General features: G+C 37.0%; 1 protein-coding gene across 1 annotated transcript in view; it reads left to right on the top strand.

The window, feature by feature from the left end:
- Positions 1-15,326, top strand: part of UACA (uveal autoantigen with coiled-coil domains and ankyrin repeats) — a 91,284-nt gene extending 75,958 nt beyond the window's left edge. The window contains exons 13-20 of the mRNA XM_049783938.1: positions 290-322; positions 793-891; positions 2,655-2,691; positions 3,848-3,900; positions 6,596-9,334; positions 11,501-11,653; positions 13,414-13,479; positions 15,142-15,326. Coding sequence (XP_049639895.1) covers positions 290-322; positions 793-891; positions 2,655-2,691; positions 3,848-3,900; positions 6,596-9,334; positions 11,501-11,653; positions 13,414-13,479; positions 15,142-15,213 — 3,252 coding nt within the window. The 3' untranslated portion in view covers positions 15,214-15,326. The remainder of the gene's footprint in view (positions 1-289; positions 323-792; positions 892-2,654; positions 2,692-3,847; positions 3,901-6,595; positions 9,335-11,500; positions 11,654-13,413; positions 13,480-15,141) is intronic.
- Positions 15,327-16,066: the final 740 nt, after the last annotated feature.

Genomic DNA, 16,066 nt, shown 5'->3' with positions numbered 1-16,066 from the left:
GTTATATCTTAGTAGACCTTTATGTGAAGCTTCCTTTAATGTCAAACATAAGAAGAGGGAATACTAATAGTGTACAGCTATATTTTAGTCTTTCTAAGAAGAAAGATAAAGTACAAGTTGCTGAAAGATGGATTTTCAGAACTCACTGTACTTCTGAACATTGTGATAGAAGAAAGATATTTTCTTTTTACATTTTTTTCCAATTGTAAAGATGTGCTGATATTTTAGAAAAACCAGTTGTCATTTATACTTCCCAAAATGAAAATAAACTTTTTCTTTTTGAATGTAGGAAATTATGGTTGCTGATGATCTACAGAGGGAGGTATGATGAATTTATTTTCAAGCTATTCAATTTCATGTAAACTAAGACGTTTTGCAGTAGTTTAGATCCTGAACTGACAAGGAGATCAGGATTCCATTTCTGGTTATTTAGAGGGGGGGGGGGGAAAGCACTTAGATATCAAAGTTCTGCTTTGAGTGTGGTGGCTTAGTTGTTATTGCTTTTGCTCATTTACTTGAAAATGTTTTCTGAAAAGATGCACTGTTCTAAACATAAAATGATGGACCCAAAATAGTCATTTGAAAAATCAAAATATTAATTACTTATATTATGTGTTTTATTAGTAATTTTTGAAAATCATCAGGTCTATTACAGTTAAAAATTTACTAGATTGGTAATTTTATTATCTCTGGTCTTCAATGTAAACCTAATGTACATTTTCTAGAACACAGTTTTCACATAATTTCTAGCACCAGGTGATTGTGCTATGAATTTATTCCTTTCCATTTCAGAAAGAAAAGCTGAAGTCCCTATTGGCAACTAAAGAAAAACAGCAGGAAGAAAGCTTAAGAACGATTGAAGCTCTGAAAAATAGATTTAAATGTTTTGAGGTATTGGAAATGTAAATAAATTATTTCATAAAATTCAGAAGGATAGTGGTAAAGGACTTAGAATCCAACTTGAATTTGAATTTACTGTCTTCTTTATAATGAGAAATTGAGCATATGAAGCATTAAATACTAAGCTTATGTAGTGTTTAAGTTTTTGCCTGTTTGGTATAGCTGGGGCTATTATTTCTTTCTCCAGAGTTGTTATAAAAGTTAAAGATCATTGAACTATAACTAACGTTTAGCTTATTTGACTTTTTTCTTCCCCCAACCTCATCTTTGTCTGCTAATACCTTTTTAAAACTTCCTGTTTGCTTATAGATTTTAGTAGTTATAATGGTAATACTAGCAAAGTCTTATGATACTGGTATTTTCGAGATGCACTGGCATTTCCAAGATTATCTCAGAAAGAGAAAATCCATATCATCATTTTATGAATTAATTAGGACACTTTTGAGAGTCTTGATGAGGCTCAGATCCTATACTTCTCTGTTTGAATCAATTAACTTTTACTTATGTTGGAGCCAGAGCCATTAAAACACATTTTTTAATTGAAGAATACACATGGTAAAGTATGTAAATGAAAGCATTTTTACAAGCTGAATATACCCACATCAAAGAGGTGTCCATCCCAGTGCCTTGGAAAGCTCTTTATACCTGCTACTTCCTGTCACTGATCCTGCTCCTTTTTTTTTTTAAATATATCTTTATTTAAGCACCATGATTACAGACCTGATTGTATTTGGGTTTCAGTCATATAAAGAACACCACCACCCCCCTTCACTAGTGCAACATTCCCATCACCATGTCCCTCATTCCCCTCCTCCCCGGCCTGCATTCGAGACTCATTCTGGTGCTCTTAACCCCTGATAGTCTGTCACCTTCCAGACCTTGCCTGCTTAGTTCACATTCAGTAGCCAGGGTCAGACTGTATGTTTGCTTTGTAACATTTTTATTCAGTATAATGGGTATGTCTTCCTCAGGGAATCATAATCATGTTGATCAATTTTACTGAAGCCTAGTATTAACTACTACATGAAACAAACAGAATAATTAAGTTTACAAATGCTATTCTAATAGAGGTGACATTAATTTAGTCATGGAATTAAATTTTATTCTTAATTATGGATCTCTCAGTGTTTGACATACTTCTTTACTGCTAAACACACAAATATGCAAATATGAGCTATCTCTTTACTTTGAGGGTATATTTTAATTTACATGTTATATTATATATACTTATATATAATATATTTAATATATGTGTTAGACCAAGGCAAGGCCTTTGCCTTGGTTTTTATTTCCTGCTTTCTCTCTCTTTGCCCTCAATGGTGAGTGGTATTTTAGTTATTATTTTACAGCCAGTGAGAAAGGGTTCCTCTACCCCCAGTAGTGGTAAAGGAAAATGAATACTTGATATGAATGTACTTTCTTCCTTCTGAGGTAAAGACGCAGCAAAGATTACACTGTTATTTCAGTTAATTTGGAACTCACCCTCCCCATTTGAGTATTAAAATTTTTTTCTTGAAACACTTGACTGACTTTATTGCAATGTTTAGTGAAGTAGTTTATTCCCAGCTGATCTTCCTAATTGGTGCTAGTGTTACATCTTTTGGTGCGTTTGAGTAGAATGATTCTCAGGAGGAACAAGGAATGCTGAAAACATGGTTTTAGTGACTGGGCCATTTAGAGCTAAAATAGATAGCTGTTAAGTTGTAGAACTTAACAAAATAACGCTACATTTTAATGTACTTTTCTGATTTTAGGGTGATCATTTGGGATCGGGAATCCATTTCAGTAACCGTAAGTATAAACAGTTTCTAATTACAGTTCACCTAGTTGAAGCAGAAAAGAGCATTTATGCCAGATAATTTTATATTACTGTCTTATAACTTCTGCTGATAAATTCCATTCAGCTACAGTACATGTGTGTTTATGCTTCAGCACATGGGTCTAGGAAGAGGTTAGGATGATCAGTGTAGCTGCTATTGTAAAATCTGATAATCATTGAGGTTCTATTCCCTTAACCACCTATTTTAACCACTGTCTGAATTGCCAAGTTTGTCAATTAATAGACATTATCTTGTGATACTTGGGGCTCATATTTTATGGGGGAAAAAAGCATGAGCATAGTTTTCTGATTTGGTGAAATCTTTATATGTAGTCTCAGTGCAGGTTAGCATTTTAAAATTTATTGGCCAAAAACTGGGTGATGAAAGGAGGTAAAATGATATGTATGATACCTTTTAGCAATATTGCAAACCACAGTGTCTGAAAGAAAAAAAAGGAAAAGAGAGAAAGAAGAAAAATGTCTACTATAAAGGCAGAGACAGGGAGAGAAATTGGGGACATTAGAGGTAGGAAATGTGCATCGGTAACTGGTGGGTCTTAGACATTGTGTGACTGAAACTCAATTGTAAAACTTTGTCACTGTGTATCTCATGGTGATTCCATTAAAAGAATATTTAAAAATTACTAGAAGTCCTGTAAACAATTTTCAAGATTATTCTCTACTTAAAACTATTTTTCCATAAATCTCACTGCTTCACAGGGAATATTAAATTACCCAATTAAATATAATAGATGAATTTATTTAAATTTCCCTCTAACTAAATACAATATATAAGTTTATTTTGTAGGTTACAAAGAACATCACTTCTCTTTTCACTGAGTATAAGATGCATATTTTATAGTGACCTTTTGGCATTTTTAGTCTTTTAACAATCACATATTTCTGAAAATGAACTTAATATATATATATTCAGAATACACAAAAATATTTTATTGCATTATAGATCTAATAAGAAACATATGCACTTTGAGAGCAAGAATAATATAAAATTATCATAAAACACACAATTTTCTTTTGTTTGAATGTTTCAGTAAGTATAAGTCATACCTAATAGTTGGCTGCTTTGGGATGGGAATTCAAATTAAGATATAACAATCTTATTTTTAGGTAAAGAAGATATGCTTCTTAAACAAGGTCAAATGTTCTCCACAGATTCACAAGTAAGTACTTTTTAAATTTTAAATATATTTGTACCTTTCTAAAAGAGAAAAACTACTGTAGTTTATCTAGTATACATACATTGAGCACAGTTTTCATTACCAAAGAAAAGTTGGGGATTAAAGAGACAAAACCAATAGTCCAAGAGAAAAGGAAAGTTTATTCTCAAATGTAACAAAAGCAGATTCTAACAGCACTGTTAAAAATGCCCTTCACAGTGTTTTTCATGGCAGTAAATGAAATAAGAGATTTGAATTCCAATTTCATTGTCTTTCATAGTAAGTCTCCATTCATTAAAAGCAGTTAATTCTTCACATTTGCTCCTATATAGGGAAAGACAGTTATGAATAATTTAAATACTATTTGTGTGAGTTTTGAAATATGTTTCCTTACATTTATATACAGATATAATGTCACCTCATAATAGAATTTTTTTTGGAGGGTGGGGTTTGGGCCACATCTGGTGGAGTTCAAGGGTTACTCCTGTACTCAGTCTCTGCACTCAGGAGTTACTCCTCACTGTGCTTGAGGAGCCATATGGGAAGCCAGAAATTGAACCTGGGTTGGCTTCATGCAAGGCAAACACCCTTCCCACTGTACTATTGCTGTGGCCCCATAATAGGACTTTTAAGGTGTAATATAAATTGCTTTTCTTAGAAAAACATTTATCTGTTTCTCTCTCTAGTTTCTATTAGATATACAGGATTCATTTCTAGCAACTCTGATAAATACTTGGGGTTTGAAAGTTTTTGATGTACCTACAGAGAAAACCAATCTACGTGATGTCTAAAATCACTGTAGACTACAAAGCTCTAAGATTTTAAGTGGAGAATGGGTATAAATTTAATGTAGTTCAAAAGACTATATATTTGATTCTCATAAAAAAATGCAGAAATTGTGAAGCCATGTGAATCATTTGCTAGTAAATTACTAGTAGTCTTAGTATAAAGGTAATTGGTAAGTTGAACATTTAGAATCAGACTGAGCCCCAAAAATTACTCTATTCATTTTTTTCTTCTTTATCCATAGAAAGGCAGCTCAAATTTAGCAAGCAATAATATTTACCTAGTAAAATAGTGGGATATACTCATAGCACACAGCTTTTATCAGTACTTTAGTACTCATAATAGGCTCTTGTTTTAAAAGACTATGTAGATAGAGTGGTGGGAGTGCTAACACAGCGGTAAGGCATTTGCCTTGCATGTGGCCAAAACAGGATAGACCCTGGTTCGAATCCTGCCATCCCATATGGTCCCTCAAGCCTGCCAGGAGTGACTTCTGAGCGCAGAGCAGGAGTAACTCCTGAGTCCCACCAGGTATGACCCAAACACTCCCTCCAAAAAAAAAAAAATGACTATGTAGATAGTTAAAATTTAGCCTTTAATGATTATTATGTCTTTTTTAAATTATGAATGGTTCCACTAAGAATTTGAGTGATTTTTCTTTTGATAATACTTAAGAGGAAGATGTCAAAATTTTATAAGATCATATGCCAACTTCATTTGTGGGTATACCTAGGGGTAATAAGGGATTACTCCTAGCTCTGTACTTAGGGATCATTCTTGTTGGGCTCAGAGGACTTTATGGGATGCCAGGGATTGGTCTGCCACATGCCAAGTAAGTGCCCTTCCCACTGTACTGTCTCTCTCCAGCCCCTCATATGCCAACTTTTATCTAACCCATCTTTAATTTGAGGGGAAAAAAATGTTCTTTTTTGTAAGTTGAGTAAATATTGCTCTTTTTTAATGACACATATGTACTATGTTTAGTTAGATGGTTTTTTATAATTAACATATTGGAGTTAGTGCAGGTACTCATCAAGTCATATCATACTGAAATTTAAATAATGCATAATGCTGTTATTTGCAGATTTAAAATGGCATATGCATTTTTCCCTAATGTCTTTAAAATTGGAAGATCTAGTATATGGTGTGCTATTAGACACAGAGCTAGTAACTGATTGTTTTATTGGGGGGGGGGGCACAACCAGTGACGCTCAGGGGTTACTCCTGGCTATGCGCTCAGAAATCACTCCTGGCTTGGGGGACTATATGGGACACCAGGGATTGAACCCAGGTCCATCCTGGGTCAGCAGCATGCAAGACAAACGCCATACCACTGCACTATCACTCCAGCCCCTAGTAACTGATTTTTGATAGTTGATATTCATGTAGAGCAGGGGTCTCAAACTCAATTTACTTGGGGGCCACAGGAGGCAAATTCGGGGTGATCTTTGAGTGTAAAGTCAGTAGTAAGCCTTGAACATTGGGGGTGTGACCCAAACAACTAAAACAAAACAAAACAAAACAAAACAAAAAGATTTCTCTAGGGCAGGGCCACAAAATGTTGTACGGAGGGCCGCAAACGGCCCGCGGGCCGCGAGTTTGAGACCCCTGATGTAGAGTAAATGTTTTGTCTGGGGGAAGGAAGAGAAAAGTTTCCAGAGGCCCCAACTGTTTTTCCTTCTTTGTTCTGACAGAAAAAAACTTCAGTACTCAGACTTTCAAAGTGTCATTGCCTAAGAATCTTTTATGGAAATCATACCTAGAACTGTTTTGCTTACTTCAAAATTATAACTATATGTTCCCACATACCAACTTGAATCCCTTGGTTACTAATGACATAGAAACTTTCTATACATTTGGTAAATGTGTGTCTTTAGGCTTTTGTGATTGATTCTCCCCTCATTTTTTGCAGTGTGCTTCCAAAGGTATACCAGCCCATATGCAAAGCAGGTCTATGTTAAGACCACTGGAGCTCTCCTTACCCAATCAAACTTCATATTCTGAAAATGAAATTTTAAAGAAGGAGTTAGAAGCAATGAGAAATTTCTGTGAATCAGCAAAACAGGATCGACTCCAGCTCCAAAACGAACTTGCTCACAAGGTGGCCGAGTGCAAAGCTTTAGCATTAGAATGTGAAAGAGTCAAGGAGGATTCAGATGAGCAGATAAAGCAGCTGGAAGATGCTTTAAAAGATGTGCAGAAGAGAATGTATGAATCTGAAGGTAAAGTTAAACAAATGCAGACACATTTTCTCGCCCTGAAAGAGCATCTCACAAGTGAGGCAGCCACTGGGAATCACAGACTCATAGAGGACCTAAAAGATCAGTTGAGAGACATGAAAGCAAAATATGAAGGTGCTTCAGCAGAAGTGGGAAAATTAAGAAACCAGATCAAACAAAATGAGTTGTTATTAGGAGAATTTAAGAGGGATGAAGGCAAGCTGAAAGAAGAAAATAAGCAATTGCAGAAGGAAGCTAGTATGTGTGAGGTGGAACGAGAGAAGAAAGGGCGGAAGGTAATAGAAATGGAAAGCCAGTTAAAAGACTTGTCAGCAAAGCTGTCACTTTCCATTCCAGCGGAGAAATTTGAAAACATGAAGAGCTTATTGTCTAATGAAATCAATGAGAAAGCAAGAAAAATAGCTGAGATGGAAAAGGAATATGAAAAATCACATTGTGAAATTAGACAGTTAAAGAGAGAACTTGAGAATTTCAAGGCCAAACTTGCTCAGCATATTAAACCAGAAGACCATGAGCAGCTCAAGAACACAGCAGAGAAAAAGTCTGAGGAGCTTGGGAAGAAGATCAGTGAATTAACTTTGAAAAATCAGACATTACAAAAGGACATGGAAAAGTTTTGTCTGGACAATAAGCTTCTCAATCAGCAAGTACATAACTTAAAGATTGAAATGAAAAATCACTATGTTCCTTTAAAAGTAAGTGAAGAAATGAAAAGGTCCCATGGTGCAGTTGTTGGTGATTTGAATAAAAAGCTTTTAGATATGACACAAAAATATACAGAAAAGAGGTTGGAAATGGAGAAATTGCTGATGGAAAAGGACAATTTATCTAAGAATGTCAGCCATATAGAAACTATGTTCATACCTCCAGAAAAACATGAAAAAGAGATAAATGCTCTGAAATCCAATGTTGGAGAGCTTAAAAAACAATTATTTGAACTTAATAAAAAAAATGATGAAGACCAAGAGACAATATCTTCACTTAGGTCTGAAAACATTAACTTGAAAGCGACTATGAATAATCAGTATGTACCAGCCAAAATCCATGAAGAGGTTAAAAGTGCACTGAGTAACACATTAGATAAGTCTAATAGAGAATTATTGGATGTGAAGAAAAAATGTGAAGACATGAATCAACAGTTCATAAGCATAAAAGCTAAGAACGAAATACTAAAAAGAAACCTAGAGAACACAGAGAACCAAATAAAAGCTGAGTATATCAGCCGGAAAGAACATGACGAGAAGATGAGTGCTATAAATCAGAGCATGAAAAAGGTGGAGGATAAAAATGAAGAAATTTTGGCTGATTACCAAAAAGGCCAAGAAGAAATTGTGACGCTGCAGGCTGAGATGGAAGCCCAGAAGAAGGAACTTGACACAATACAAGAATGCATTAAGTTAAAATACGCGCCAATCATCAGCTTTGAAGAGTGTGAAAGAAAATTCAAAGCCACAGAGAAAGAACTTAAAGAGCAGTTATCAGAGCAGACACGCAAATATAATGTCAGGGAAGAAGAGGCAAAGAAATGCAAGCAAGAGAATGACACTTTAAAGGAGGAGATTGTCATTCTTCAGAAGGATCTAAAGGATAAGAATCTTCTCATTGAGAATTCTCATGAAATAGAAAGAGCATTAAGCAGGAAAACAGAAGAGCTCAACAATAAGTTAAAAGACCTGTCACAGAAATACACAGAAGTAAAGGAGGAGAAAGAGAAGCTAGCACAAGAAAATGCCAAACAGGTTTCTGAGCTTCTGGCAGCACAGACTCTTGTGCAGAAACAGCAAGCAACATTGGAACAGGTTGAAACCTTAAAAACGTCTCTGAACGGTACAATTGAGAATCTAAGGGAAGAACTCAAGACTAAGCAAAGGTGTTATGAGAAGGAGCAGCAGACAGTGACCAAATTGCAGCAGATGTTAGAAAATCAAAAGAACTCTTCTGTGCCCCTGGTAGAGCATTTGCAGATTAAGGAAGCCTTGGAGAGAGAAGTTGGACTCATAAAAGCTAGTTTGAGAAAAAAGGAAGAAGAAAGCCAAAACAAAACCGATGAAGTCTCCAAACTTCAGTCTGAGGTTCAAAATACCAAACAAGCCTTAAAAAAATTAGAGACCAGGGAGGTCATTGATTTGTCCAAGTACAAAGCAACAAAAAGTGATTTGGAGATACAGGTTTCCAATCTAACCGAGAAGTTGGCCAATCTGAATAGAAAATATGAAGAAGTGTGTGAGGAAGTTTTGCAGGCCCAAAAGAAGAAACTCTCTGCAAAAGATGAGAAAGAATTGCTTCATTTCAGCATTGAGCAAGAAATCAAAGATCGGCAGGAACGGTGTGACAAGTCCTTAACAACCATTACAGAGTTACAGAGAAGAATACAAGAGTCTACTAAACAAATTGAAGCAAAAGATAATAAGGTAGGCCTCCAGCAGTTTGAGTGGCTTTCAGGGGGGGAGAAAAACTGCCAGAGCAGAACAGGGTTCTTGGGACAGGATTACAAAAGTATTAACAAAATGACCATTGAACATGATCCCTCCAGTCTCAATTCTGGTGTGCAAGAACCCTCAGAATTGAGAAGAGTCAAGACTCTGTCATTCTCTTTCTCTCTCTCTCTTCTCTCACTATTCCTCCCCCCCACACACACATACACCCAGAATCATTTTTCTCTTTATTCCTCAACAAGAATTGAGTTGATATATAGAGACTCAAAGTTTACCAGACTGTTAGTGAATTCTTGAAATCCACTGGGTTTTACAGTATGTGAGGAATTTGATGATGCACAGAAGGTAAAAAGCTAGTTTCTAGGCTGCAGGAAGCTAAATGGCTGGGAATCATGCCATACTTGATGCTGACACTTACCCATGCCACTATCCTTCTGTAGTTTGTGCTCATATCATCTTTAGACTGGGCCCCGTTGCCCCAGATTTCCAGCCTTTCCTCTCCTCAGTGAAATCCTGTGTATCTTCTAAGTAGCACTTCATCACACGTCCTTCTCTTCACTGTCCAAACTGCCCAATGGTAAACTGTATCTTTCCCGACAGTTTATTTTCACCTTGCTGACTCCCATATCAGAATTGTATGGTTGGCCCTCCCAACTAGTTTTTTTCTAGCTGCATTTCAACATAACTTTCTGTCTCATTATTCATTCTTATGGTGCAATTTACATGATATAGACTCAGCTATATCTTCAAAACTGGCAGTTATAAAAGATGAGCACTGTGGAAATGAGAGATCAGGGTGATGGGTGAGGGAGCAGCATTACCTGCCCAACAGTGATTACTGTCATCTACTTGCTATTCTCAGTTCTAGGGTAAAAGCACACGCAGCCACAGCTCTCCTCAGTGCCATGTCACAAGCACTAATTTTCGTACTAATTAAAATCCAGGATTTTAATACCCTCAGCTTGTTTGGAAGGTGATTCTGAGTACAATAAGATATAATGATTATAGCAACTCATTATCATCTCTTCCTAGTTGTTACCATTTATTGAACATGTACTGTGTGCTAAGCATCTAATTATGATGGTGTTGATTTTCTTAACCATGAAAAATGTTCTCTTTTAAGAAAGCGAAATAAGATTCAAAGAAAGGTAGGACATTATCCAAGTTCAGGCAGCTAATGAATGCAAGCTCTGCTTGGATGTAAAGCCTACAAGTACTTATTCTATTCTTTTAGATTGCCTCTTTCCTCTTTCAAACAAAATAGTCTAAAACTCTTATATTCTTTTTTTTTTTTTTTTGGTTTTTTTTTTTGGGCCACACCCTGTGAGGCTCAGGGGTTACTCCTGGCTATGCGCTCAGAAGTTGCTCCTGGCTTCTTGGGGGACCATATGGGACGCCGGGGGATCGAACCGCTGTCCGTCCTAGGCTAGCGCAGGCAAGGCAGGCACCTTACCTCCAGCGCCACCGCCCGGCCCCTAAACTCTTATATTCTTGAGAGGAACAAGATACATAAATCAACTGTTTTACGTGAGGCATGCTGGTTTACTTTTCAAACTTTGTTGTAGGAAAACCTTCCGCCATCTTATTAGTTTAAATGACCTGGAGTAGAGTCTGCCTACATTACTTATAGAATATCTAAAAGTAGAAAGTCTAATATCATCCTCAAATCTTGGGATACCCAGTGAGTGCATTTATTGTTACTTTGATAATGCTTTTATATGGAATTACTGACAGGAATTTAACGAAAGAAATTGGATTCTAGATTGCATAAACAGCTAATAGAGAATTTTGGTAACACCTGTTCCTCAGTTAGACTCCAAAACAAGTTTGGTATCTCAAGAAATGATTTATAGGTAAAATATGTTCATTACGGGGCCAGCGCAGTGGCGCTAGAGGTAAGGTGTCTGCTTTGCCAGCGCTAGCCTAGGACGGACCGCAGTTCGATCCCCCGGCATCCCATATGATCCCCCAAGCCAGGGGCAACTTCTGAGCGCACAGCCAGGAGTAACCCTTGAGCGTCACTGGGTGTGGCCCAAAATCTAAGAAAAAAAAGACAAAAAAAAGATGTTCATTACAAAGAAACATAAATAAATACCATACTTTTTTCCCACATTACTTTTCTCTCTCCTTCTTTTTCATAAGATAACTGAGTTGCTTAACGATGTGGAAAGGCTAAAGCAGGCCCTCAATGGCCTTTCGCAACTTACCTATGCGAGTGGGAGCCCCAGCAAGAGACAGAGCCAACTGGTGGACAGCCTGCAACTCCAAGTGAAGACCCTGCAGCAGCAGCTGGCTGTAAGTCCCCAGCACTGGATGCACCTTCATCAGCTCCTTTGTCAAATCTCATTTAGAAATTAGATTTATTTGTGGCTATGCTCAGATTCAAGAATATAGTAGTACTTTCCAGAAGTTATTAACAATACTTGGTGCCTATACTCAATGTACGCACCTCACTAAGTAAGCATTTTGCCTATTTTATCTTTCCATTTTCTCTTGACCACAGTCCTACTAGGTTTTCTTCCTCACATTTATTCTTTAGGGGAAAAAAAATTAAAATACATGATGCTTCTGCTTATCCAGTTAGGATTTGATCCTGAAATTAAATTGTTGACTCCAAATATGATATCTGTTCCAGAAACTCGACACCAGAAACTGCAGAATGGTTTCTGAAATGTTGGTATAACAAGCAAAAGGAAGATGCTTAAAAATAACCCTCTGTGCACTGAATAAAGAGGCTGTCTTACGGGTTTACACCATACATCCTTCTGCATTAAAAGAAGTCATCTATTTGTGTATAACTTTCAGTTCAGATAGATTTATCTGTTAGGCTATATCTTCTTTACATGTTAAAAAAAAAAGCCAAAAATGAGAGCTCATTCCTAAGCCCTGCCACTTAAAAGCAAGAAACATGAACACTACCCTTATTTTATAGCTTCCTCATTCATAAAGATAAGAGCTAATCAATTACTTGATGTTTAAACAGAATTATCTCATACTCATTGAAATGTTCAACAAAACAAAGTCCAGTCAAATGGAAATTATTGCCAGTATTTTCCTATTCTGAAGAATTATTTAAAACTTGTTTTTAATAGAAGAAATCTACTTCTGGAAGTGCCCGTGACATTTGATGAATCACAGATGAATCACAGCAATTACAGACTTGGGTACCAAAAGGATATGATAGTCATCTCAATGATCAGGAATATCTTATATTTTGTATTCATGACACTGACAGGCATAAAGAGCTAGAAAGGTTTCTTTCCTGTAAGAGTTTTGGGTAGTAAGAGTAGAAAAAGATCAGTGGTGGGTGGAAAATAGTCTCTTTCTGCAAATGAAAATGGTGTGAAGAAAGATGCAGAAGTGAAATGGAATCAAGCGCAGGGGCAATCTGAAGAGCCACATTTGAGGTCACCTTGTGGAAGTGATTGAAGGTTAAGCTGATGAGGGTGGAGTGTCTCTCACTTGTCATGATCTGTCACCTAAGATTTGGTTTTGGGGCCACACCCATTTGATGCTCAGGGGTTACTCCTGGCTAAGTGCTCAGAAATCGCCCCTGGCTTGGGGGGACCATATGGGACGCCAGGGGATCGAACCGCGGTCCTTCCTTGGCTAGCACTTGCAAGGCAGACACCTTACCTCTAGCGCCACCTCGCCGGCTCCATCACCTAAGATTTTTGAGCCAAAAGTAACATGAGGGAGAGGCTGCCACATGTCAAGTATAAAGACAAGACAGGAAACTTGTACAAGGACCAGAGGATACACTGATAAGTTTCTAATAATATCACAATATTAGCTATTTACCTAGGCAAACATTTCCTTTTACATAGGATACATGTTCACTTAGAATGTCCCCATATATTTTTTAAACTTTTATTCTGTAGTTACTGCTGTAGAAATTGGCCTCTGGTGCTTCAACCAACAAGTTTGTTCTAAGACGTAAGGACACCTTAATATCACAGCTTTGTAATATTGCCCGAGCCCTGACAGCAATACTGTCAGCCTCTGTGTATTTGAGAACATGATACTTACACTTCTCTGTCTTCGTACACTTCTAGGATGCTGACAGACAGCACCAAGAAGTCATTGCAATTTATCGGACACATCTCCTTAGTGCTGCACAGGTAAGGTGCTATTCCTCCTTTGGGAACGAAACAGTAGGGGGCCGGAGAGATAGCATGGAGGTAAGGCATTTGCCTTTCATGCAGAAGGTCATCGGTTCGAATCCCAGCATCCCATATGGTCCCCCGTGCCTGCCAGGAGCAATTTCTGAGCCTGGAGCCAGGAGTAACCCCTGAGCACTGTCGGGTGTGACCCAAAAACCACAAAAAAAAAAAAAAGAAAAAAAAGAAAAAAATGTGACCGTTTTTAAAACTTTGCAAGGAAGCTTATGTGCGAATCATTGTGTTTAAAGCAGTTATGCTCCATATGCTTATTTAAAAATAATTGTGGTTCTTTTATTTTTTGCAATCATGGCTCACATATCACCCAGAGAAATTTACAAAGCTATATGGCTACACAACATCTTAAATTTAGTCTTATCTCCATCTGCTTGTCACTCACTTTATAGACAATTTGGCAGTATACGATGGCAGCATACACTAATGGTATTGTGAGATAATGACACTACTTCGACATCCACACATGACTGTCAGCTGAAATAAAAGAATGGAAAGGACTTCACTGCTTCCTAGTAGCTCAGGATCCTTTCTAAAAATACAAAAATGAAAGTAAGATTGCACAGAATTAAAATCATTTAAGAAAACTATGGTTCTCTTGGGAGATTATCAATAATATTTATTAAGCTTTAAATTCTTTGAAAGTAAGGTTAAGAATTGCCAAGGTGAAAGGCCCAGAGAGATAATAAAGAGGTTAAGATGCTTGCCTTGCATGTAAATGGCCCCAGTTTTATCCCTGACACTGTATATGCTCCTCCCTTCTCCCCAAGCACAGAGCCAGGAGGAAAGCCTTCAGCCCTGTTAGGTATGACTTCAAAATAAAACCAAACTAAAACAAAATCTTTCCAGGGTCTGAGCTTGAGATATAACTCAGTGGAAATACATGATTTACAAGATTGGTGGACAGCAGAAAAATATTCAGGAATAAACAGCAAGAAATGAAAACGAAGCAAAGTATATTAGAGGAAAAAAAAGGACTGACTAATTAGCCAAGGGAGAAGCAACACATGGGGACTAAAAGACACGACATGGTGGCAAGCCTTTCAACTCCAGGGAACCTGTGCTTCTAGAATTTGAAATTTGTTTCTATGTACTTCTAGTGAAACTTAACAAAAAAAAACAAAACAAACAAAAAAAACTGGCTTCTGAATTAGTCTTGCCTTCAGACAGCATAAAATTAACTAAAAAAAAATTAATTTAAGGGGCTGGAGAGATAGCACAGCGGTAAGGCATTTAGCCTTGCATGTGTCCCACCCAGAATGGACCCAGGTTTTATTCCTGGCATCTCATATGGTCCCCCAAGTCTGCCAAGAGCGATTTCTGAGCGCAGAGCGAGAAGTAACCCCTGAGTGCCCTCTGGGTGTGGCCCAAAAACAAAACAAAATTTTAGTTTAGTCAACTCTGGTTAATGTTTGAAATTTAATCATCCTTCTGTTATAGAAACAGATGTCAAAAAGCAAAAGTTTTGATATTAATAGGAAGTGTTATACCAAAGCCTCATTGGGTGATCAAGCAAAGGAAAGGGAAAAGGAATGTAGAAACCTCACTGTCCAACTTGCATATTGCTTTGCATCTAATCATAAAATATTTCTGCCCTCTTTTCTCAAGGGTCATATGGATGAAGATGTGCAGGCAGCCTTACTTCAGATTATACAAATGCGGCAGGGACTGGTGTGCTAGCATTGGTGCTAACCAGCCAACTCCTGCCTTTCCTGCTGGTGCTGAGCTTTTTGTGCCACAATAGAGCCTTACTGTAATCGTGTCATGAAAATAAAGTATACTTCGTTTCATCAGTAGGGTCTTTTCATGAGATAACTCTCTTACTGAGTTCTCCAGTTAACACCAATTCCATATTGTATGTGTTTTCAATTCACAGGACAACATGCCATTTTGCCTAAACTGTTAAGCCCTTAATAAACTATGAGCTATTGAATGAGTCCCTTTGGAAAGGAGTTAGGCTCAAATAATCATGTAAATATTTCTTAACGAAAAAATGAACTTGGTGGTATCCACTGATGAGTGGATTCAAAGATGTTTTAAGTATTCAAATGAGCCATGAGACTGATGTGATTTTTAAGGGATACGTGTAACTTGGCTGGCCAGGTTGCATTTTTATTGAAATAACTTAATGAGTATCTTTGGCTTCCTTTGGAGGTACTGATATTTTTCTCTTACACTTGTAACTTTTGAGCCTTTTTCAATAGTTTCTTGTCAGAAATGGTTTGCAGTGCTAAGTTATACTTATCAAGAACAAGGCAGGGGGTGGAATGTATTAGGAATTTATAGAAAAAAAATCACCTCATAATCTTTACAAATAGTTATCTTAAAATTTACTTGTGGTGACTTTTCTTGCCACCATATTTAGAGAACTTTGGTAATACTTAATTTTTCAAAGTGTCAAAAATTTTAGACTTTATTTAGCAATTACTTTGACATTTGCTACTATAGTAACCAAGCACTCATACATTCAATCTCCAAATGTTTCCCACTTATTTATAGGAAAATTGCACTAATGAGATTAATAATGTGAAAT

Source organism: Suncus etruscus, chromosome 1 (genome assembly GCF_024139225.1).
Source record: "Suncus etruscus isolate mSunEtr1 chromosome 1, mSunEtr1.pri.cur, whole genome shotgun sequence".
Lineage (NCBI taxonomy): Eukaryota > Metazoa > Chordata > Mammalia > Eulipotyphla > Soricidae > Suncus > Suncus etruscus.
This window is presented reverse-complemented; position numbering and strand designations above follow the sequence as displayed.